The sequence below is a fragment of the Pelophylax lessonae genome, assembly GCF_965119305.1.
Source record: "Pelophylax lessonae genome assembly, chromosome: 1".
Lineage (NCBI taxonomy): Eukaryota > Metazoa > Chordata > Amphibia > Anura > Ranidae > Pelophylax > Pelophylax lessonae.
Genome location: NC_138768.1, coordinates 745330952 through 745356641, shown reverse-complemented (window position 1 = coordinate 745356641; position 25690 = coordinate 745330952). Strand labels below are relative to the sequence as shown.

The following is a 25690-nucleotide window of genomic DNA, read 5'->3' as shown; positions in this document are numbered from 1 at the left end:
TTAAAACTGGATAGATGCATATAGTACACAGCACAGTACCGCCGATGCGGTATGCTCCGATACTTCCGGTCTCGGCCGTAGACCAGAAGTGACGTCACCCGGTTTCTCCCGACGCGTTGCATCACAAACACACATGACTTTCTCAAGGGTCAAATAATGTTATACTTCTTCGGGTGGAAGAAATTAACAAATGGTGAAACCAGCTGTGATACAGAGAAACAAAGAACTGCAGGAATATCTCAAAAATAGAAGCCTTGAAAGATACAGCAGAATTTTGAGGGTGACCCAGCTTACTGTATTGGTGCCCTAGCAGAACTGAAATATTCTAAGCAGAATGACCTTTAGGGGAGACCTGTACTGAGGAAGTATAAAGGCTGCCATTTCTAACCTCTCACTCTGAAAATATTAGTTCCTTGGCTCCCTATAAAACTTCTCTGTCGCACTTCATATTCTTTTGCTTTACTGTCTATTTATAAGAAGGTATATACTCCTGTTTGAGCTCCTTCCTCTGACAGTATTTACCCTTTAAATCCTCTCTATGATTAAACCCAGCCTAAATGCATTAGATGGAGGAGCTTAGAAGGAAGTATGTGACTTCTAATCAAGAAAAAGTAAAGCAGAAGAATCTGCAGTATTCAAGTTTCTTTTCAAGCATGCTTTAATCAGTGGGGCCCACCGTGTGGTGGTGCCAGCACCCCTGGAGGAGAGACAGAACTGACATACTGATCCATGACATTTTCAGTTATTGATCCAGAACAAGAATGTAGAGCAGGCACTCTGACCTAACTCTGGCTTTCCTGATTTCCAAGACAGTGACTCCAAATTGTAAAGCCGAAGACAGGCAACTAGAATTTTCAGAAGGGGATCAGAACTGGCAGCCTCTATATTTCTCTCAGTGTTCTGTTCTAGTCACAATAAAAATACAATTGTTTTATTTAGCAAGGAAATGAAAAGGCATCTCATTGAATGTGTGCTTCATGCAGTCAGCATGTTTCCCTCATGCCGATGATCTGACGTCCCACTGACTAAGGTATCTTCCCCAGCATGGAGAAATGTGCAAATCATTAAAGAGAGGCAAATTTTCAGGAACTAATAATATCAGAAGGATATTTTCTTAATTACTATTCATACATATGATTAGATATGCTTGCAATTTTCCCAGTTACACTAAGCTTGCACTATCCTTGTTAAACATTGTGAGTTTACTAGTTTTTAAATTATCCCATTGGATATGTTTTTTAAAGTTGCTAAACTGTAGGTGGTGGTAGGTCTGAATGGCAGACAGCTAACTACACAGTAAAATAAAATAAGTATATCCAACCTGTTTAGAGCCGGTTCACACTGGGGCGACTTGTTAGGCGACTTGGACGCCTGACAAGTCGCCGTGGGTCGCCTGCCATAAATTAGCACAGGACCCATTCTAATAGGAGCGACACAAGTCGCTCCGACTTAGAAAAAGGGTCCTGTACTACTTTGGGGCGACCTGCATTGACTTCAATGATATGAAGTCCGTGCATGTCGCTCCGAGGTCGCGGTGCGCTCTGTGCACCGCGACTATACCGGTCGCCCCGGCAAGTCGGATCACCTCAGTGTGAACCGGCTCTTATAGGGACAAAATGTAATATATACCTAAATCTAAAACTTTGTTTATTTTAGTTAGGGTAGGGAAGGGTAAACGCTGCAGTTTTTTTGCCATATGTGTTTCAAAAGAGAGATTTTCCTTTACTTCCTCTCCTGTAGACTCAACAAGAAGTGAGAGTATATCTTTCTAATGTGATGAAAATGCCCTCTTAGGAAGTTGTCATGGGAACAAGTGTACCCATTGGAAGACTTCCCTTCTATTCCTGTATTGGTGAGTGGTGAATTATAGGAAGTTAGTAACTATACACTTCAGGCAGTCATACATAACTAAACCCTAACAATAAACTTCCCTTTTTTCCTCTGCTTTGGTTTGTTAAATATAGAAAAAAAACCTTTATGTAATATCGGTCAGATAGGGGGAAAAATAATTACTAGTTGATCCTAATAGAAATTTGATAACATTCTGTGCTCTCTGCCTGAGGAAGGTATTCTGCAGTCCTAACACACTTCCCATTCCTTGGGTGGCTCGCAGAATTTCTGCCAATGATTCTAATGGTGCGTGCAGAATCCCTGCCAGGACTTCCTGACCCTCATGTCCTCTGACCCAGAGGAGTATTTAAGCATCAGCCCTGGATATGGCTGGTACTGTATCCTCTTGCTAGCTACCCTGTATTGTGTAAGACAGTTATACTATACAGCTGATTGACTGTTTCGTTGCTGACCCAGATTGATCCGAATACTCTTGTCTGCAACCTGCCCCATGACCTTCACTTGAACCTGACCTTTCTTCTGTTGTCTTGCCCTTTGTCAACCTAGATTGTCATGATCTCTCTTCTTCTGTCTTCCCTGTTGCCCACCCCTGCCTTATTCCAACCAATCTCCAGTTACCCCCTGGTGTACCATCTCCACATTATAGCCTCTCTATCCCCACTCAGCTCTTGGTGGGGAAATCCAGAGGGTCGTGATCTGGTACCAGCATACCAACATACCAACTCTACCATCAGAAGTTTTGGTGAAAACTCTTGCTCTTAAACTGCATGCCTTGGGTGAGCCTGCATCACCTACAAGAGTGGTGTTGCCAGAACATCTTTCCTCCACAATAGAAGGCGTTGGAACTACTTTAAACAAATGATGCAGATTTACTGCAGATAATGTAGAAATGTAAATATTGTCTCTGATGTCTCTAATCAATTTATCGTTTTGCATGGTTAGATAAAAAGTAAGAGTATGAGAATATGCCAAAGAAAAATATGCATTATGCATTTTCAGTACATTACCTAGGGTCTTCTCTTTTAATACAAAAAATATTCCATTGGTTTCAATTACATCGTTTTTCTTTGTATGAAATCTGGAAGTGGTTTTACCTAAATTTAAACAAGTAGGATTCCTTCATAAGAAGTCTTTGACCTTATTCGTACATAGTCCTTTTGAAGTACTTGGCTGATAAGTCCAGATGAAGCAAAGGTTAATCAGTGCTGAGAAAGCCTTAGTGATGCTAACAGACAGCAGGTAGGTGAAAGTAAAGTGAAAACTGGTTTCATATGCTGAGGAAGAGACAAAGCATAGGACTCTGAAATGTTGTTCGTGTTCAGGTGACTTCAATTATACTCTTGTCCCGTTAATGCTGTTCTGCAACTTATTTAAAGGAAATATGTAATGCTTTTTCCCTTTTTGTTTTCTCAGACATGCAATACACGTAAGTGTGATCTGTTTAAAGAACTCAATGAATGGCATATCCCTGGATTAAAGTAAGATGAGTGTAAAGATGTGCATTACATTTACTTTTACCCCTCTGATTTAGAGATCCTAGCAGTACCAACAATGCCATATGGCAAGTGATTTCTGATTAAATACAATGAAAACCAATGTATTTTTTTGAAAAAGAATAATAAATATAATTTTAAAACTATGGAAACAAACATTTTTCTTGGCCTACAAACTTTGCCTGTAGTAATAAATAGCAATGTAATCATTATTAAAAGAATACTGAATAGAGGGATGAAATTTTATTTGAAAAAACTAGGGAAATAAAGTAATACCCTCTCCCTTATGCTGGCCACACACGTATAGATTTTTGGACGAGTATGTTCTTTGAACATTAGATGAATGAAAAAATGTCATTCGAAAATTGTCTTTTGCTTTTAACATTCAATTTTAAAATGAATGTAACTTCTGAGCGATAACCACACACACTGCCCGTAAATTCGTTGCCCGAGAAAAGTTTTCCTTCCTGCCCCTTCAAATTTTCCCGTCACTGCATTCGAAAACAGACATTGAATTTACACCACTAATGATCAGAAAATCAAAAAATTTTCTTAAAATAAAAATCTATACATGTATAGCCAGCATTAGGCTCCAACATGGCCCCCATTAGGGATTTCTTGAATGCTGCTTTTCTGATTTTAATTACCTAAAATTTATGCAAACTCTTTTCAAAAATAGATTCAGAAGCAGAGTAATTTCTACCCAATGGAGTGAGTCATGTTGGAGCGTCTGTACCATAATACCAGTGATGGAATGACCAGATATGGTTATTAACAGAGGAACTCAGACTCTAGTGTAAATGTAAAACTTGCTCCCACCCCTCCATCATTTCACCCCTGAACTATCTGAGAGGCTTTTATCCCTGATTGTATACCAGCTACCCTCATGGATGTTGGCTCCGTGATCTCTGATTTGGCACTTTGTATCTACACACATGAATCATTTATACTGCACAGTTTCCTGATGAAGCAGGTGGAAGACCCTAACCCCAGGGACAGCATTATCAGGTATAAAACTTAAAGGAATATACTTCTTTATTGATATGTACTTTTGTAATAAATCACTGGGGTAATATAATGGTTGTATCAGTGGACAAGTATTTATGTATGTACTAGACAGAAATCTATGACCTTAACTGAAGGGTAGATTTCTATGTTGTGCACTATACATCTTACATTTTAAAGTGTTTTCAATACAAACCAGAACCTCTGGTAAAAACAAAAAAAAATGTATGTCATATTGTATAAATGGCACCTAAAAAGTCCAATTTTGTTTTTGGTTGGTTATATTATATATATATTATGACATAAGCACAAGTTTGCCAGTCTGAATAGGGCCCAACTGTAACTCCATCCATATACATTTGTGCTCATAAGTTTACATACCCTGGCAGAATTTATGATTTCTTGGCCATTTTTCAGAGAATATGAATGATAACACAAAAACTTTTCTTTCACTCATGGTTAGTGTTTGGCTGAAGCCATTTATTATCAATCAACTGTGTTTACTCTTTTTAAATCATAATGGCGACAGAAACTACCCAAATGACCCTGATCAAAAGTTTACATACCCCAGTTCTTAATACCGTGTATTGACCCCTTTAACATCAATGACAGCTTGAAGTATTTTGTGGTATTTGTGGACGAGGCTCTTTATCTTCTCAGATTGCAAAGATGCCCATTCTTCCTGGCAAAAAGCCTCCAGTTCCTGCAAATTCTTAGGCTGCCTTGCATGAACTGAAAGTTTGAGATCACCCCAGCGTGGCTCAATGATATTGAGGTCAGGAGACTGAGATGGCCACTCTTAAACTTTCACTTTATTCTGCTTTAGCCAATGACAGGGCGACTTGGCCTTGTATTTAGGATCATTGTCATTTTTAAATGTCCAAGTATGTCCCATGTGCAGCTTCTGGGCTGATGAATGCAAATTTTCCTCCAGTATTTTTTGATAACATACTGCATTCATCTTGCCATCAATTCTGACAAAAGTTTCTGTGCCTTTGCAGCTCACACATCCCCAAAACATCAGTGATCCACCTCCATGTTTCACAGTAGGAATGGTGTACGTTTCATCATGGGCCTTGTTGGCTCCTCTCCAAATGTAGCGTTTCTGTTTGTTTCCAAAAAGCTCAATTTTGGTCTCATCACTCCAAATGACTTTGGGCCAGAAGGTTTGAGGCTTGTCTCTGTGCTGTTTGACGTATTGTAAGTGGGATACTTTGTGGCATTTGCGTAGTAATGGCTTCCTTCTGGTGACTCGACCATGCAGCCCATCTTTCTTCAAGTGTCTCCTTTTTGTGCATCTTGAAACAGCCACACCACATGATTTCAGAAAGTCCTGTATTTCACCTTAAGTTATTTGTGGGTTTTTCTTTGCATCCCAAACAATTTTCCTGGCAGTTGGGGCTGAAATTTTAGTTGTTCTACCTGACCTTGGTTTGGTTTCAGCAGAACCCCTCATTTTCCACTTCTTGATTAGAGTTTGAACACTGCTGATTGGCATTCCCAATTCCTTGGATATCTTTTTATATCCCTTTCCTGTTTTATACAGGTCAACTACCTTTTCCCGCAGATCCTTTGACAATTATTTTGCTTTCCCCATGACTCAGAATCCAGAAACGTCAGTGCAGCACTGGATGAAAGATGCAAGGGTCTGTCAGGAGTCCAGAAACGCATTGACCTTTAATACACACACACTAATTACAAGCAAACAGATCACAGGTGAGGATGGTTACCTTTAATAGCCATTCAAACCCCTTTGGGTCAACTTGTGTGCATGTTATCAGGCCAAAATCACCAGGGTATGTAAATTTTGATCAGGGTCATTTGGGTAGTTTCTGTTGTCATTATGATTTAAAAAGAGTAAACACAGTTGATTAATAAATGGCTTCAGCCAAACACTAACCATGAGTGAAAGAAATGTTTTTGTGTTAGCATTCATATTCTCAGAAAAATGGCCAAGAAATCATACATTTTGGCAGGATATGTAAACTTATGAACACAACTGTAAGTATGCCCATGGATGCTACTATGTTCCCCTAAAGGCAAGGAGATGCTGCACACCAAATCACTGGGACTCGAGTCACCCGTCCATACCAAGTGGGTAGGGGGTGGGTAAATCATGACAAACACGTTTTGTTTACTGATTGGGCTTCCTTGATCATTCAGACTTTCAAGGCAGGATTGAAGCTGATACATACATCCAAGAAACTTCATAGTACTAGCACTTTTTAACAGATTTCCCTATACATGAGAGAAGCAAGAAAACTGCATTGTGTATTCAGCAGCACTAGCAGATGTGCTCCAGTATCTTCAGATTACCAACAATAGGAAGTCGAATGGTTAGCTACACCCAGATGAAAAACAGAAGTAAAACAGCTATAAATGTAGCTTGTATGCATCCTAAAAAGGAAGTAATCTTCCCTCTGTAACTTGTACCTATAGGTAAGCCTATGATAAGGCTTACCTATAGGTATCTGCAAATATCTCCTAAACATGCACCGTTTAGGAGATATTTAGTTTACATGCAGCAAGTGGCATCACTGGGACATGCGCTCTGAAGGAACTGCGGCTCCCACGCGCATGCATGGGAGTAATGTCATTGCGGCTCTGGCCAATCAGAAGGCTGGAAAGCGCAAACCCGGAAGGAAGACGGGTGAACATGTCACCCATCTCAGTGGTAGAGCGGGCGCCATTGGAAGGGCTTCGTTCCAAGGTAAGTATTTCATAAAGAGCTAGTATGAGATGCATACTAGCTCATTATGTCTTTGTCTTACAGGTTTTTTTTTTCTTTTAGGTCTTCAAACTCTTTAACCAAGCCCCGGAAGATTTTACCCCCTTCCTGACTAGGGCCTATTTTGCAATTCGGCACTGCGTGATTTTAACGGACAATTGCGCGGTCGTGCAACGCTGTACCTAAACAAATTTGATGTCCTTTTTTTCCCACAAACAGAGCTTTCTTTTGGTGGTATTTGATCACCTGTACGATTTTTACTTTTTGCGCTATAAACAAAAAAAGAGCTTCAATTTTGCAAAAATAACAATATTTTTCACATTTTTTTAATATGAAATTCCCCAAAAAAAATTTAAAAATTAAAATTTTTTAACATTTTGGGCCAATTTGTTTTATGCTACATATGTTTGGTAAAAAAAAATCGCAAAAAGCGTATTTTGATTGGTTTGCGCAAAAGTTATTGTGTTTACTAACTAAGGGAAAGATTTTTGTCATTTTTGTTGTTTTTTTTTTAACGCGTAATGGCTGCGATCTGCGATTTTTTTTGCGGTACTTCGACATTGCGGCGGACAGATCGGACCCTTGACTGACATTTTTGACACTTTTGGGGTTACCAGTGACATTACTACAGTAATCAGTGCTATAAATATGCACTGGTTACTGTAAAATGACACTGGCAGTGAAGGGGTTAACTTTTTTTGAGAGGGAGGGTTATGTGTGTCCCTAGGGGCGTGATTCTAACTGTGATTGGCTGTGGCTTGAAGTGTAGGAACAGTGATCAACGGTCCTACATAGTAGAACCGTATGATCACTATTCATACATCATACACAGGGGAGAATGACAGGCGGCTTGTTTACATTAGCCGCCTGCCTTTCTCCTGCTCCAACGGACGATCGCGAGTGCCCGGCGGACATCTGGTCCGCTGGGCACACGCGCGGGGGGGGGGGTCCGTGACCGCGCGGAAGCGCGCCTCCGGCGACGGGCGCTCGCTCCCTAGACCCTCACAGGCTAGCGACGTAGCCCTACGTCGCTTTGCCTGTGAGGGGCTGACTGCCAACGTAAATAGTCGTGCGGCAGTCGGCAAGCGGTTAAGCTTAACTTTTAAATTTGGCTGCAGTGTGATAGTATATAACTGTTGTTTGCAGCAATAGTATATCCAGGGCCGATGCTAGACTATTTTGCGCCCAAGGCAAGAATTGCTACTTGCACTCCCCCCCTCCCAAAAAAATAAAAAATAAAATACACATAAGGGCTGCATGCAAAGATGCTTTCTTATTTCCTTGCCAACATTCCTTGCCAAGCTTCGTGTGGAGTCTTACTAGGAAGCTGGGAGGAACTGCACAGCACAGTTTGCGCGGCACCCTATGGGCTGGATACCTCTTCTTCAACGATTGGCTGAAGTTTGCAGAAGGCAGCTTCATCTCCAGCTAACACCATCCAAGCCTGCAGTGGTAGGTAGAATGTTGGCGCAGTGTGTGTTGGGGAAAAGGACAATCATGAAAAATGTTGGGGCCTCTTACACAGTTTTGGGCATAGACCCCCCCAGGCCTAACCCCCTTACATCAGAGTTTACCCCTTTCATTAAGGTCCCCAAAGTTACCCCCTTACATCAGGGTCCCCCTTTTTTCATTGGTTTCCCCCTGAGTCACCCCCCCCCTTACATCAGGTTCCCAAGAGTCCCTCTCCTTTAATCAGGGACCCCAGAATTCACCCTTACACCAGAGACCCAAGAGTTCTCCCTTACATCAGAGACCCTACTTTCATTAGGGTCCCCAAAGTCCCCCCTTACATCAGGGTCCCCAGAGTCCCCCTCAAATCAGGGACCATAGAGTTCCCCTTTACATTAGAGTAACCCTTTTATTAGGATACCCAAAGTCGCCCCCCTTACATCAGGGTCCCCAGTGCCCTCTTACCTCCGGGTCCCCTTTAATAGGGTCCCCAAGTTTAGAATAGAAGCAATGGAGTAAGGTGAGTGGAGAGGTTTAAGAGAATAAATTGGGTAGTAGAAGAGGAGGAGGGAGTATTATGAAGACCCCAGCTTACATCAGGATCCTTTCCTTTTCAGAAGTTGGCTACAGGACAGGTGGAAGCTGGAAAGCTGGGCACTGGGACCAGATAGATTTGGAGGAGGAACTTCCTCCTCCTCTTAATGCCGGAGCCTGGGGGAGGGGCAAGCTCATGATTGGTTGCTAGCAACCAAACCCCAGCACTGAGAATAGTGGGTGGCAGCGCATGCTGTCAACCTCCGTACATTCAGTTCTAAATGCTGCACAGCCTGCTCTGTTGCTGAGCAGCATGGCTGTGGCAGCAGAGATGCTGACTGGGTATTTGGACAGAACTCTTTTGAGAGAGTTTGAACCCTGCAACAACTGGCCATGGCTGTGCCCTGGGCAGCGTGTGCCCTAGGCGGCTGCCTAGTTCATCTAGTCTTAGCACCAGTCCTAAGTACATCTAATATATCTTTAATGAAACTGTGTCTATGGGTAGCTTTTCAACTAAAAGAGTTGCTGGGTCTTCCAAAACAGTCCCGTTTGTGTTCTTGAGGTTTAAAAGCCTAGTCTTTAAAGGAGAGAATTTAAATTTTCTTTGAAAACCACACACCAGAGATAAGTAGGTTATAATGATTCATTTTAGTAATGCATCTGAATATTTCACACTTGAGATGACCCAAGAGAGAGTTTAGTAACTCAGAGAGATATCTGAGATGAGAAATTGGCACCAGAAGAAAAGAGATTTAAGAGTGATGAAGGGTGCATGTTGTAGGAGAAAGCAGCTGAGCTATGCTCTGCACTGGTAATGGAAAAAAACAGTGCCATTATCTAACGTGAACACAGTTATTCAGGAAGAAACCTGTAGCACCCAATAAAAACCTGACCTTGACTAATTCCATGGTGTGATGGAGTAATTGAATTATAGTGCAACATATAACCACATTAAAAGGCATGTTATTAATTCATACAGTACAACAAATATGATAAATATAGGAACTAAGGGACACCATGGGATATTAATTCAGCCACAGTCACCATGAACCTAATACTACTTTGTACATATGCAGGTATGTAAAATGTACCTTATACTAGTTTTAAAATACGATGCTCAAATAACAAACTTTCAAGGCTGAACTCCAGGAATTATTTGTATTGCATACTTACATTTGTTTAGCTTGCCACAACATAAATATTCATTACTCATAACTGATGGACCATTTGGAAAGCTGGAAATCACTGGAAGTTCTATGCATGACCCAGAGCAACCCTGAGCATGGCCCATTGGATCACGGCTATCACTGTAGGTATGCCGATTACTACAGTGATTTGCAGCTTCAATGGTTCGTCAAGTATGAGTAATAAATACTTACATTGTGTCAAGCTGGCTCAATGTAGGCATGCAATACAATTAATTCCTGGAGTTTAGTTTTAACACAAATAAAACACAGCAATGTGATTGTAATTTTCAAATCTTATTAGAATCAGAAGAAGATTGTCACTTTTTTTTTTTTCTAAATGTAGATCTTTTTAATGATGTGTTAGCTTTGTGAATTAAGCCTATTTTCTTATCTGCCTGGATCAAAATGTAAAAAAACAAAAACAATACATATGACATCATTTCATACAAAACTTTATTAATGTAGTATTTGTTTAGTTCAATAACTGTTTATTGGTTTCAACAAGAAAAATACAAAGGTTAGAATGGTCCTGATGTTAACAAGAAATAGATACACTATACTACCAAAATTATTGGGACACCTGCCTTTACACGCACATAACTTTAATGGCATCCCAGTCTTAATCTTTAGGGTTCAATACTGAGTTGGCCCATACTTTGCAGCTATAACAGCTTCAACTCCTCTGGGAAGGCTCTCCACAAGGTTTAGGAATGTGTCTATGGGAATGTTTAACCATTCTTCCAGAAGTGCATTTGTGAGGTCATTCACTGATGTGTACAAACTAAGGTTGTATTCCGGTCATGTGGAAAAAATCCTCCCCGTCAACCATGGATCAATGGCTGGACCAAGTGGCCGATCTTCAGCTAATGGAGCAGTTGACAGCTGACATGAAAGATCAATCAGAGACACTTCCAGATCTGGACGCCTTGATTTGTTTACAGATACCCTGGTGGACGGTAGAGTTGTCCATACCTGAGGGGGGCACTTGGGGGGCTGTACCCGGTTGGGAGTACTTGCCTTACCCCCCACACGCACACACCCTACCCCTTGTTTTCTTTTTTTTCCTCCTTTCCCTACTTATACTTTCCTTTTTTACTCTGGTTCTGATTACTCTTCTCCTGTGTGATTAGAAAAAAGGAAATGGAACACCAGGGATTTCAAATACTCTGCTTTGTCATTAGATGATTTCTGTTTGACTTGTGGAACTCACAAATTATATTCAGGGGATATATGCCTTGCAGATGTGTTGTAATGGCTAATTTTCTTTACTATGTTTCTAATCACAAGTCAAATGTTCACTGTCGTGTTTGTTCCCCTCTGTTGGAGTCTAAAACATTATATATATATATATATATATATATATATATATATAAATAAATAAATAGATCAATGTTTCAACTCAGATTGTTCCCAAAAGAAAAAAAAAGGCAAAAAAAGGCAAGGGAAGATGGAGGAAAGGTGGGGGCAGTGGTAAGGGTAAACAGAGGGGAGGGCCATGCATTGCTGCCTAAAAAAATTCAGGCAAAAGTTTTTATTTCGCTTTTGGAAAGAAACAGTAAAAGTTTAGAACTTTTTCCAGGTTTTTGTTTTTGCCATCTGTATCTGCATTGGGAAATTTTTACTTCACTTCCTGTCAGTACCGGGGTGATGGTACATGCTTCACGCTGCAGCCCGCATTTTTTGAATAGGACATAAAATGGAGGCTATGGTGAACGCACCTTAGTTTAGTATAGTGGAGAGCAGATAGCTATCTCCGCTCTCTGTTAAAAATCTGTCCGAATTTCAAAATAGTGTTGAGAGACCAGTGTAGCATCCAGTTTAGAACAGCTTCACATTTTCACTAGAGAACAGTAGATATGGACATTATAACAGTGGCGTAGTCACCAAGTTTGGTATCTGCTAATGCGATTTGTTTATTGGAGGGCTGCCCATGTAACTATATTTATATTTTGTTCCATTAAACTGTAGTAGAATAACTTTCTCATTGTCCCCTGTGTGGTCCCTGGGCAAAAAAGGGCTTCTACTGCAACAAACGTGCCAGCAAGGGCAAAGACACAACTTTTTACTGTGACTGACCCTAGATTTGATGCTCAACCGTAAAAGCTCTCATACTACCACGAATATGGCCAAGTTTAAAGTAGCGATTTTTTCTTCTGTGATTTTCTTATAATGAACTCAACATTGAAATTCAAGTTTTAGATGATTCTGTAGAGAATGTATTCATCTTACCAACTACACAATTCTCACAAAAACTTTGCCTAATTCATGCAATGAATAAAAAGCCTAGGCAGATGGGGTTTACTCCCTACTTCTTACTTGGAGGTTTCCTCTTGGAACACTTCTGCTCTCTCTCAACCCCCCTACCCCCCTTTACCTCTGCTCTCCATCCAGGTCAACCACTGGGTTCACATTCTGACACACTAGTATGCCATCTGAGGTATATTCTAAAGTTAAACTAGTTTAATAATAAATAACAAACATGTTATACTTACCTGCTGTGTTGCACAAAGTAGCCCGGATCCTCCTCTTCTCAGTTCCCTCTTCTGTGATCCTGGCTCCTCCCTCCTGTTCAGTGCTCCCTGGGTCCATTCAGACACGGAGCCTTGACCCAGCCCCACCCCCTTTCTCTCCTGATTAGCTAGCTGACTTTGACAGCAGCAGCAGCCAATGGCGCCGCTGCTGTATCTGAGCCATTGAGGAGGGAGAATCTCAGACGGCTGAGACACTCGTGGACATCACTGGACAGAGAGGGACATCGGGTTAGGGGGGTTGCTGCACACAGAAGGCTTTTTATCTTAATGCATAGAATACAATAAGATAAAAAACCTTCTGACTTTACAACTTCTTTAATCTAAAGAATGTCAACACCCCCTAAAAGTGTTCTATCATTTTAGCTGACCTGAAGTTCATGAGGGCTCAAATATGCTTAAGGGGAAAACCCATTTTAGAGCAGATTGTGTCCCTAAGCTTTATAATAATTTTTTCCCAAAAGTCTTTCATAGCAACTCCCAAGATTCGAAATCTAGTTAGCATTCTTCTGCACAACTCTATTCAGTGGCAACTATATGATACAAGGTGCAAAAAATAAGGCAAAGCTCTATTTCTCAAGGGATCAATTGGCCTGCATTTTTGCATCTTAGTAAACCTCTACCTTTCCAATACACATCAGGTCCTTTTTTTAGGACAGACTACAGGAATTTTTTGAGTGCACTGTAAATGTGAAAGGGGACTTAAACCTTACATTAGACTCCCTTACAGATGCATCGTGGGCAGCCTTGTACCTTTCATACAGGGCCCTTAACCTTTCGATTTGGGTGATATATGGCGCATCCTCCATCCTAAACAGAAAGATTACTCCTATCTCGTTGGAGATCAACTTGACCTCCTCGACGAGCAAACCCCAGCACTGGAGGCCTAATAAAACTCTTTTGCAAGACCTGCTGGTACAGGCATAAGTCCTGCAAGACTTGAGCAACTGCTTCTACAAATGACTCAACTGACTGTGATCCAATGATCCTCTGGGAGGCCCAAAAAATATATATTAGGGGGACCTTAATAAAACTAGGGACGCAGCTTAACAAAACACAGACTAAACAAGGGGTGACTGTAGAGAGACATTCAAAGATTAGAAGCGGTTCATAAACGTTCTCATGCTAGCTTAGCTTTGGTGGAGCTCACAACACTTCGAGAGAGGTTGAAATTGTTGCACTTATATAATGCCAAGCGTCAATCACAAAATGCAAGAAAACATTTTTATGAGCACAGACAGAAATGTGGCAAGATTCTTGCCCAGTCTCTCATGTCTCAACATGGCCACTTGTACATTTCTAAAATCCTCAGCCATAATTATGACAACGTAACTACTTCAGCAGACATTGTGCATGTTTTCAAAAGTTATTACGCCTCTTTATACAATATTGACTCCTCCTCCCAAAATAGGCAGTGGACAGTTTCTAAGGAGGCAGTCTCTCATTATCTAGAAGATGCAGAGTTTCCCCATCTCTCAGCACAGGCCCTGGAGATTTTGGATGTCCCAATCACTTCAGATGACTTTCATTTGGCCATCCCTCAGACACAAAGTGGCAAAGCACCGGGTCTAGACAGCTTTACACTACTATACTACAAAACATTTGTGCCAATTCTCTCGTTCTACTTAGTTAAGGCATTTAATGCTGTAGGCTCCAGCTCCTCCTTCCCTACCAACTTGCTCAGAGCACATGTTACGGTCATTGCGAAGGAAGGTAAGGATCCTATGTTAAGCCAAAATTACCGGCCAATCTCTCTCTTAAAGTGATTTTAAAGTCTCATTTGTTTTTATTTTTTAAATAACAAACATTGTTTACTTACCTCCTATGTGCAGTTGGTATTGCACAGAGCAGCCAGGATCCTCATCTTTTCGGGTCCCTCGTTGCTGCTCCTGACCCCTCCCTCCTGTGGAGTGCCCCACAGCAAGCAGCTTGCTATGGGGGCACCTAAGCCAAGCTGCAGCTCTGTGTGTCCATTTAGACACGGAGCAGACATTCCGCCCCCCCTCTCTCTCTTGGTTGGCTGACTTTGATTGACAGCCGCGGGTGCCTCAGCCAATCAGGAGAGAGAGAGTCCTGGACGGCTGAGGGACTTGTGGACATCACTGGAAAGAGATGGGACTCAGGTAAGTATTAGGGGGGCTGAGGGGAGGCTGCTGCACACAGAAGGTTTTTTATCTTAATGCATAGAACGTATTAAGATAAAAAACCTTCTTACTTCACAACTCCTTTAAATGCAAATCTTAAGCTCTTTACTAAGATTTTGGCCATTAGAATATTGACCAATATCCCAGAGGTAAATTAACCTGGACAAGGTGTGTATTATCCCCTCCATGGAGACCAGAGACAACACAACCAAAGCACTCGCTGCCATTGAGTTTGCCCATACCAATTTCACCCTAAGGATGTTATTAACCACCGATGCGGAAAAGGATTTTGATTGGGTGAACTGGACCTTTATGAAGGGGATGCTGGCCCATCTTAGCCTGGGATATAACATGATGGCCTGGATTCGGCCTATTTATTACCACCCTTCAGTGCAAATGAAGGTTAATAGACATTTATCTGCTCCCTTTAATATAACTAATGGGACACATCAGTGCAGCCCACTATCCCCATAAATGTTTTATTTTTTTTCAAATATAAACTTTATTGAGTTCAAGAATGAGGCGGTCCGCTAAAATGCGTCACCGCAATATACCAAGAAAGAGAAAGACTATCATATCACATATTACAAATCCAAAAGTACAGTGAGACAAATTGAAACATATCAGTTGAATAGTCCACTCTCTTCCCCTATGTAACTGCAGCAGAACATGCACAATATAAATATTGAAACGTGGTGCTACCCACTCCTTCCATTTTCTAATAGAGAGAAAGGATCAGAAAGAACAGTTAGGAAAGCCAGAAAATAGAGTGAAGAGAGAGGGGGGGGGGGAGGAAGACAAAAAAAAGGAGTGAAAGTATTTTCCCGCACCCAATAGTAGTGGAATCGAATAATTAAGCAATCTAGTCAAGGGAAACACACAGGGGGCTTATGATTCAAGAAGAGCCACTCCCTCATCCAAGAGGACAAACAGGTTCCATACACCCCATGTCCTAGAATAGTTTTCACTGTTGTAATCATCGGAGGCAATTGATTTTTCCAATGAAGGGGAATACAGGACTTGGCAGCGTTTGACAGGTGGAGCACTATAGATTTTTTATATCCTTTTGCCAGAGTATTGATTACGTGTAAGAGAAAGAAGGCTGGATCGTCTGGGACCTCGCACTCTATCAATTTTTGGGTGATCCTTCTGACCTCTTTCCAGAAATGCGTCAGTCTGGGGCAGGACCAGAAAATATGGAGCATTGGTCCGATCTCCTTTTGACATCTCCAGCAACGATCAGAGGTGTTAGGAAATAATTTATGCAACATGTAACCACCTTGTCAGGATTTTAAAATGAGTTTCTTGGAACTTGGTGCAGATTGAGGATTTGAAGACGAATCTGATCATGTGTTGTCGTTGATCTGAAGCGAAGGTACAATTCAGCTCCTTCTCCCATCTGCTGAAGCAAGATAGGTGAGGTTGTTCAAGGGGTGTGTTGAATAAATTGTATGTTTTAGATAAGACTTGGGCGAGATCCCCATCGTCAGAAGAGTATTGTTTGAAAGATGTTAACTGGCGGCCAAAGCATTGAGGATTTGGAATGGAGTGTAGGAAATTATGTAATTGGAGAGAATTCCAGAAGCGAAGCCCAAAGGGACCCATATCGCTTACTAATGTCACTTTTGAGGGCCATTTATCTCCCCTCAGGAAGTGAGAGGCTTGGCATTGTGGGTTCCCTAAAATGGGAAATAACGGGGTATTTTGGGTAGAGAGGGAGGTCTGGAAACAGGCTTGTGAACTGATTCACAGTGTGGTACCAATAAGGGGGTGTGATTTCAACCATACCATATGGGCAGGCGTTCATAACACCAAATAGCGTGTTCAGCGGGAAAATCGTTTGGGCCTGATCAAGTTGTGCCCAGAGTTTGGACTTACTGTAGCGGCACCAGTCTATGAGTCTACGAAGATGAGAGGCCTGATAATATTTGCTGACATCTGGAAATGCCAAACTGCCATATATTTTTGGTAAAGTTAGATGATGACGTAGAAGGCGGGTTTTTTTGTGCGACCAGGCGAAATTAATGAAGAGGGAGTGAACTTGTTTGATGTAATGGGAAGGAATCCTAATTGTTAAATTTTGGAAAAGGCATAAGTATTTGGGTAATATGGTAATTTTTAGTAAGTTGCACCTACCAAACCGGGAATGTAGCCCGGTATAGCATTTCTCCAAGAGAAGGTGGGTTTTGATTAGCAAAGGGGGGAAAGTTGAGCTCATAAGCGCAGGAAAGGTTGGAGGGTATGAGTGTGCCCAGGTATTTTAACACAGTGTCTGTCCATTTGAACTTGAAGATTAATTTCAGGTTCTGCAGGAGAGAAGGAGATAGTTCAACCCCCATAGCTTCCAACTTACCGAAATTTATTTTCAAATTGGATAGAGCTCCGTAAAGCTTGAATTCTCTGAAAAGGTTTAGAAGCGAAAACATAGGGTTAGCTAATGAAAAAAGTAGGTCATCCGCATAAGCAGAGATTTTATATTGGGTATTCCTGACCGGTATGCCTTTGATGTCTGGGTTTTGTCTGATTTTACAAAGGAGCGGTTCAGAAGAGAGGGCAGAATGGGAAAGGGATCAGAAAGGAACCCGTTGGCTTTGACTTGGGCTGTTGGAACGGAATATATAGAGGAAATCTATTGCAACATAGTCATTCCCAGTCTGATGCGACAGAAGACATGAATTCCCAGTTTACACGGTCAAACACCTTTTCCGCGTCCGTCCCCAAAAAGACATATGGAAGTTGGGACTTATTTGCCACATGTAGTAGGTTGAGTACCTAAGCTGTGTTGTCTCTCGCCTCTCTGGATGGGATAAATCCCACCTGATCTAGATGGATCAAAGAGTGCTGCACTAGGTGGGTCGCAAAGATCTTGGTAAAGAGCTAGAGATCGATATTAAGCAGTGAGATAGGTCTATAACTGCCACATGAAGTTGGGTCCTTTCCCTCTTTAGGGATAACCCTGGCTTTCCCCCCTTTAGAGTGTCTCTACAGAAGACTGTGTTTGATCCCGAAGCGTTGAACAGCTTTACCATGTAAGGGCCTAACGTCGGAAAGAAAGTCTTATAATATTGAAGGGTGAAGCCATCAGGGCCGGGAGCCTTAACCGGTTTTGTTGTATTGAGTGTCTGTTGGATTTCTGTTAGTGTTATAGGATTGTCCAATTCTTCTAGAATTTCCGGTGGAAGTGTAGGGAGTTGTTTGCCAACGGACATAAGTTCTAGTTCGAGCATAGGGGGTAAGTGCATGTTTTTGCCTAGATTCAATGTCATGCAGCTTAGAAAGGAGCAGCATGAGCTATCTCTCTCATTCTCTTTTAACCCTGGAACCATGCTTGATCAGGACCCCCCTGATCACTGTCTTGTACGCCTCCCAAAGAGTCCCAGGGTCAAAGTCGGGAAGGTTATTTATTTGAAAGTAAGAGTGGAGTTCTTCAGAAACATCCTTAAGTACATCTGGGATCTGTAGGAAAATCTCATTCAGCCTCCAAAAACGAGTCGTAGAGTAAGGGGTTTCTGAGAGTGAATAGTAAAGAGACACAGGGGCGTGATAAGACCACGTTATGTTTCCTATTTCAGTGTTGTGTACTGCATGTAATTGTCTGTGAGAGATCAGGAAATAATCTATTCTCGTGTAAGTTTTGTGGGGAGAAGAGTAAAACGTGTAGTCTCTTTCTCCCGAATGCTGTAGCTGCCACACATCAACTCGTTGGGCCTTATGTAGCGAATGACCTATGCGTTTACCAGAATGAGAAGGGACAGAGGAGGATTCGGTCGAGGTGTCAGCAAAGGGGATCAAAGGTACATTAAGGTCCCCTCCCAAGATTAGTTTGCCTTCAGTAAATTCCAACAAGGTATCTAGTAAATAGGCAACAAAAATGACCTGTTGGTGGTTGGGCACATAAATAGTTGCCAACGTCACCAATACGCCACCTATCAAACCCTTGACAAATGCAAATCGTCCCTCTGGATATAGGCGGGCATCATGGAAAGTCCATGGGAGCCTGCTCGAGATGAGGATGGAGACCACTTTAGACTAAAGCCCCGTACACATGATCAGATTATCGAACGATCTGTCATCCGTTATTTGTTGCATCCTAGTCCCATGTCGAAAGTAAAGAGGTTATTTTCATACGAATTTTCCCGTAGGACAGAATTCAACTTCAGAAGTGATGTCATGTGTTGGATTGTTTTGTATGTGTTCTTTCGTCTCTGAGCATGCCTAGTCTTGCTCTTAAGATTTTTTTCAGACGAAAACTATACTAATTAAACGAAAATCGGACATTGTGTTGACATATGATAAAAATTTTATAGCCTGCACATCCAGTTTTTGTCGTCTGAAAATCCGTAATCGGCTGTTGAAAGCACTATACTAACAATCCGAAAATCGGTAGATCGTTCGTCGGACAAAATTTTCCTTCTGATTTTCGTATCGTGTGTGTACTGGCCTTTAGAATCTGCATTGGTAGAATGGTATGATAAAGGGTAAAATCTGTTTTTAAGAATAGGGGTTTTGTCAACTCTGAAGTGAGTTTCCTGGATAAATGCCACATCAGCTTGTAGACGTCTCAGGTCAATTAAAAGCATACGTTTTTTTCTCAGGTATGTTGAGGCCCTTTGAGTTTAATGAGATTTCCTTTATATTCTCCATTGCCAAGAAAGAAAAAAAAAGGGGGGAGGGGCAGGTGTGGTAGAAAATGAAAAGATAGGAAATGAAGGAGGAAAACTGTCTGTGGATTAGTAACTCCTTCTACGAATCTAGCAGAAGCAAAAAACGATTTTCTATTGCAATAACTTGTGCACAAACCTAAGTGGGGAGGCAGAAAGAAGTAGCCCAGAGAGCACCCTCCACCCGTATCCACCAGCCCAGCAGAGCAAAATTATAACGAGATACAATAAAATGGACAGCATAAAAAGTATCAACTTGTTCAGGTAAAATACACAAACATGAAACAATCAGGATTAATCGCACTAGTTAACAGTCCATAGAAAAAAAGGATTCCCCTTCTCTCTGGTTGTTGCCATGTACTATCATGAATGACCTGCATCATTACTGTTATGGCTTTATTTTGTGGTCTCCATTGTATAATGCTGTCATGTACCCCTATCAACCTGTGTTGCTCTTTGGTCCTTATTCTGAAAAAAACTGTTAAATAAAAAAAGACTTGACAATCTAGATCACATGAATATGTCTTTTCAAGCAGGTGCACCGGGGGTACTCAAAGCCAGCAGAAACTGAAGATAGTCTATTGTTTTTATTCAGACAGTGTGATAAGTGGATACTACAGGCTGCATATATAAAAAAAAAATAGACCTACAAACCCAGCATTACGGGTGGCATTAATCTGCAATGTCTAGTCCACCCTTTCTCAATCAGTGTTCTATAGAACGCTAGGGTTCCTCCAGAGATTGCTGGGGGTTCCTTGAGCAATTACCTGACTGGTCGACTGACCGGTATGCTAATGTGCCATGGGCTGTACATATAGCAATTATTAGTAGGGGCTCAAGGAGACTAGAAAATTATTTCAAGAGTTCCTCCAAGTTTAATGCCCAGTACAGACGATCAGAAAATCAGACGAAAAATATCGCTGATCTTTAGTACAGAGCTTTCGAGAGCCGTTCACAACAGTTCATCCGAAATTTTCCGAAGCGACAAACATTTTTAGTTTAATCCGTACAGTATTCATCCCAAGAGCAACACTGCACATGCTCGGAAACTAAAGAATACATTACAATACAACACATTGCATCACTTCAGAAGTTCTATTGTGTCGTAATAGAATTTTCATAATTTTAGTATCCTCTTCATTTTCAATATAAGACTAGCATGCAAAAAAATTAAAAATAAAACGGACAATCATCGTCTGATATTCTCATCATGTGTACGAGGCTTAAATGTTTAAGAAAGGCTGGTCTAATCTGTTCTTGGGGCCAGCTATTCAAGTGTTTGGTCTCATGTGACACAAATCAGGGATCAAGTTCACATATGAACGCATAATCAAGGTGAAAGGTTCAGTTCTAAGTAAGTGTAAGTAAAAGCATTTTTTTCCCTTTGATTTGGACAGAGTAGGAATAGAGTAGGAATAGAGTAGGCCCTTTGTTGGGTGTTTATCACAACCTCTTTCCCAACTGCGGAGATTCACAGTTCTATTTGTCCTGGTGATCATTGTGACCAAGACAGCAAGTGAGGGGAAATCCAATATTTGGGTTGTTATCAAAGTAAGAGGTGAAAGAAAATCCTCCAATGTTCCTGTGGTAACTCTCTAATATGGGAATTCCATTCACTTCTCACTTCCTTTTGTATGTCTGCTGGAAGAAGATCACAGGAACCTGATGTTTTAACTCCTACATACTGTAAGTTAAAAATCTAAATAAGAGCAGCAGATAAAACTGTGTTTGTGCCTCATTTATGCTAATTTCAGCATTTCATTTAGTTTAGAGCCTCTCCTCACGCATTTTTTTAGTGGCCCATCATTGTGATTTGTTGACTCAATGACCAAAAGCGAGGAGCGATAGGCAGCAGGATCAAGTCAGAAAATATTAGGGCTAATTAAGGTGGTTAAAGCTGGAAAAAGGTATGTGAGTGCACCTGTGGGAGCATATATTTTATTTGTGTATTATTTGTGTATGTCAGATTTCTGCAAATGAGTAAAATAACCTGACTGAGTCAAATGCAATGCTACACAAAGCTTTTATTTCATGTGAAAATAGTAAATCCACTGTAACGTCACAACCAAATTACAATCACACATGTTTTCCCATCTTAAACTATTTTCAGACTGCAATCTATATTATTCACAGCCTTGACTTTTGGCTACATTGAGCTTAATGCTATTTGTGTCTGTTTCAAGTGCATTGGAGAAGATAGTTTTCCACCTAAGCAACTGGTTAGAAAAAGTCACCCAGCAACTGCACTTCAGTGGATCATGTTGACAAACATGCCTGCATTAGGTTACATGTAACTACTTCTGTTCCACTATACACAAAGGACTGTGCACGCCATTTGGCAGAATTACATATTTATTTTCCATTCAATACAGAGCGATGATAGGCAATACTGGTTTTCTTTATGTTAACACAAAAAAAAAACACTATATATAATGTGAACACCGGCATTATAGGGACTCATTTTATGTGTGTAAGGTACACAGAAAAACACAAAAGTTGCATTTTTCTTTTATTGATCTTCTCTTTGACTATGCTATACACGTTGTATGCCAGTGTACTGCACATTGGAGCTGATTTACTAAAGGCTGTTCACTTTGCATGGGAAGTTGCACTCTTCGAGGGAATTTTACTCAGAGTTTAGTGAATACCGTATAATGAAGTTTCACTTTTCAAAGAACACCCCAATCACGTGTAAGACCCTTTTCACATGGGCAATCCGATCCGATCCGCCTGTCAGTTTTTCAGGTGGACCTGATTGGATGCTCCATGCATCCCTATGGGGCAGCGGATGTCAGCGGAGACTTCTCCTGCTGACACCCTCTGCTATCCAATTCCGATCCTGTCCGTGAAATCCGGATGGATGGAAACCCTATTTTCCATCCGTCTGGCGGATGGGATCGGATGTCGAACAGACAGGTGGCCCATTCTCATCTGATCTCCACATACAGGTTAGCGGGGAATCTGACAGCTCCGTCTCTGCACACGGAACAGAGACGGAGCTGCCATCCGCCTGCTCAGTGGGGATCGGGGGATCGATCCCCCGCTGAGCAGAGAACGGACCTTGTCGGACAGCGCACCGTGTGAAATGCCCCCAAGGAAAATACCAAAAAACTGTATTTTTGCTTTGACATAATTGGAAGTCAGCAAAGCTTCACCTCATTCACTAAGCTCTAGGGAAAATTCCCTTGGAAAGTGCAATTTCCCTTGCAAAGCCTATTTGTCTTTAGTAAATCAAGCCCAAAGTGTATTATGCCGGCAAAGAATCTTGAAGGCACAGGCAAAGAAAAAAATAAACAAAAGATAATCACAGCTTTGTATTTTATTCAGTGTACCCTAGAGCAGCCTTCTTCAACCAGGGTGCCTAGAGGTTTCTTCAGGGGTGCCTTAGCAAAATGCCTAAAAATTAGTCAAAAATTTTATACGGGCCAGCAGGTGGATGAAGCCTGTCTTTTAGTAACACAAAGCCACAGGTTTTCATTATGCACCATTACAACTTTATAGACACTGGCATCCTAACAACCAATGACGTCATTGGTTAACCACTTTCAGGCCGGAGGATTTGGCTGCTTAATGACCAGGCCCTATTTTGCGATTTGGCATTGCGTGAATTAAATTTTAAATGTGACCCTAGGGGCGAATTCGCAGCCTTCCCGCATTGCATAAGTGTGAACCGAGCCTGAGGGCAGGGACTGATGCGAATGTACAATGTATATGTAAAGCGCTGCGTAAATTGACAGCGCTATATAAGTACCTGAAATAAATAAATAAATAAGTGAAACTTCACTTTGCAAAGAATACCTAATCATGTGCAAGAAAAATAAAAAACAGCATTTTTGCTTGCACATGATTGGATGATGGAAGGTAGCAGAGCTTCACCTCAATCACTAAGCTCTGGTGAAAATTACAATGCAAAGAGCAACTGCTATTGTCTTATGATCTACACAAGATTTCAAAGAGATGAAACATAAGGAATGTACTGACACTCAAGCTTCTTACACACTTATTCTCTCTTAAGCAATTTCAAGCAATTATAAGTAGGCATTAATTTGTGTTTTACTTACCTACAAAAGTAAGTAGTACTACCAGCAAAAGTATAAGAGCACAAATACATGGAATTAGAATTAGCAGCAAAACCCGCAGGTACTTGGCAGATGCCAGCTTCTGAGAACAACCATCCCCCATATTATCTTCATCTGTTCCAAAAACCTGAAGAACAGAAAGGAAAAACAGTTATTAAGTTGGATTGTTTCCAAAATGTATGTCCCCATCTGCTATGTATACATATACGTGTACTCCTTTATATACTCTCAATTATTAACAAGCAAAGAAAACCACTAAACCAGCTGATCTAATTTTACACCAATTGACCATACACCAGTAGAACCAAGTCACAGAAGTACACTGTGGGGGAGATTTACTAAAACTGGAGCTGTGCATGGTAGTCAATCAGCGTCTAATATCTAAACTTTGACAATAAAACCTAGAAGCTGATTGGTTTCTATGCTGCATCAGATTCTGTATGCTCCAGTTTTAGTAAATCTTCCTCCTGTAAGACCACTGATAAAATTCCCCTTTTAAATTTTGTGTCTGTTATGCAGTGTCGGGACAAGGTCATCTAGCGCCCAGGGCAAGGATGCCAAATTGCATCCCCCCTTCCCTTAGGGTTAGGGTCAAGGCGCCCCCACCATCCCTGCAATAAACCATTGCACCCAGGGCAACCGTCCCTCCTGCCCACCCTTTGTCCTGGTCCTGCTGTTATCGAATTCAACAATGACATTTTTCCACATTTCATAGTTTAGAGAGATCCACCGAACAGACTCACGTTTCCCGCTTCATACACTGCAATGTAAAATATATAAAAAGTAAAATTTCCCCACAAATTACGTAATGGCAAGTGCAGAGATCTTGCCATCAGGATTTCCAAGAAGTTGCCCATTGATTGAACCCAGTGAACTAACCTTTAAACATACTGAAAAAACACAACACGACATATACATAGTCAATCTTCCCAATTTTCCAGCCTGCCCATTGAATATCTGGTCTTTGCTGGACTCATTCATCCTTGTAATAATTTACCATCAATTTCATACTGTTAATAAGCATCTTAAGAGGATCTAATTATCTGTCTCTGGACATCCAGCAAGACAAAATATATAAACTGTTTTGCAGCTGGAAAGTATGGATAAACTGTTTGTTGATGAGTGCAGCATCTATTTTAAGAGACTTTTACAATTATTTACATAGCTAGTAACTGATCCTGCTAATCTGACCCATGACAGAGCTATTTATATAGGGGGAACTCCGTCTATTACTGATGGAATGGTGTGATACTATAAAAGTGGCCAGAGCCTTCTTACTGGCCAGGGAGCGGAAGTGCTCAGTGGGACAGACTCATAAATAGCTTCTGCTTGTAAGGTCTGAGAAGTTACAGTAAACTAAATACAATATGGTGGACACTCTCATATATCACCACTGGCTACAACCCATATATTCTTCATGACATCACAGATTCATTTATATTTGCTTACACTGATAATAAAAAAGAGTCACAGTAGAGGTAAAAACCCAACTTCTTGAATTTGATGACAGCGTTTGCTATTAAAAAAATATTAGATGTTGATCTTAACCACTTTAAGACTGGAAGATTTTGCTGCTTAATGACCAGGCCCTATTTTGCGATTCGGCACTGCGTGACTTTGATGGACAATTGCGTGGTCGTGCGACGCTGTACTCAATTGAAATTGGTGTCCTTTTTTTCCCACAATGGAGCTTTCTTTTGGTGGTATTTGATCACCTGTGCGATTTTTATTTTTTAACATTTTAGGCCAAGTTGTTTTCTGCTACATATTTTTGGTTAAAGAAAAATCGCAATAAGCATATTTTGATTGGTTTGCGCAAAAGTTATTGCGTTTACTAACTATGGGAAAGATTTATGTAATTTTTATTGTTTTTTTTTTTACTAGTAATGGTGGCGATCTGCGATTTTTTGCGGGAATGCGACATTCCGGCGGACAGATCGGACCCCTAACTGACAATTTTGACACTTTTGGGGGTACCAGTGACATAGCTACAGTAATCAGTGCTAAAAATATGCACTGTTACTGTAATAA

At 41.1% G+C, this 25690-nt stretch overlaps 1 protein-coding gene across 1 annotated transcript in view; it reads right to left on the bottom strand.

Annotated features, from left to right (window-relative positions):
- Positions 1 to 25690, bottom strand: part of CORIN (corin, serine peptidase) — a gene marked incomplete at its 5' end in the record, with an annotated part of 372660 nt that overhangs the window by 231719 nt on the left and 115251 nt on the right. The window contains 1 exon segment of the mRNA XM_082265807.1: positions 23642 to 23786. Within this exon segment, the coding sequence (XP_082121933.1) occupies positions 23642 to 23786 (145 nt within the window).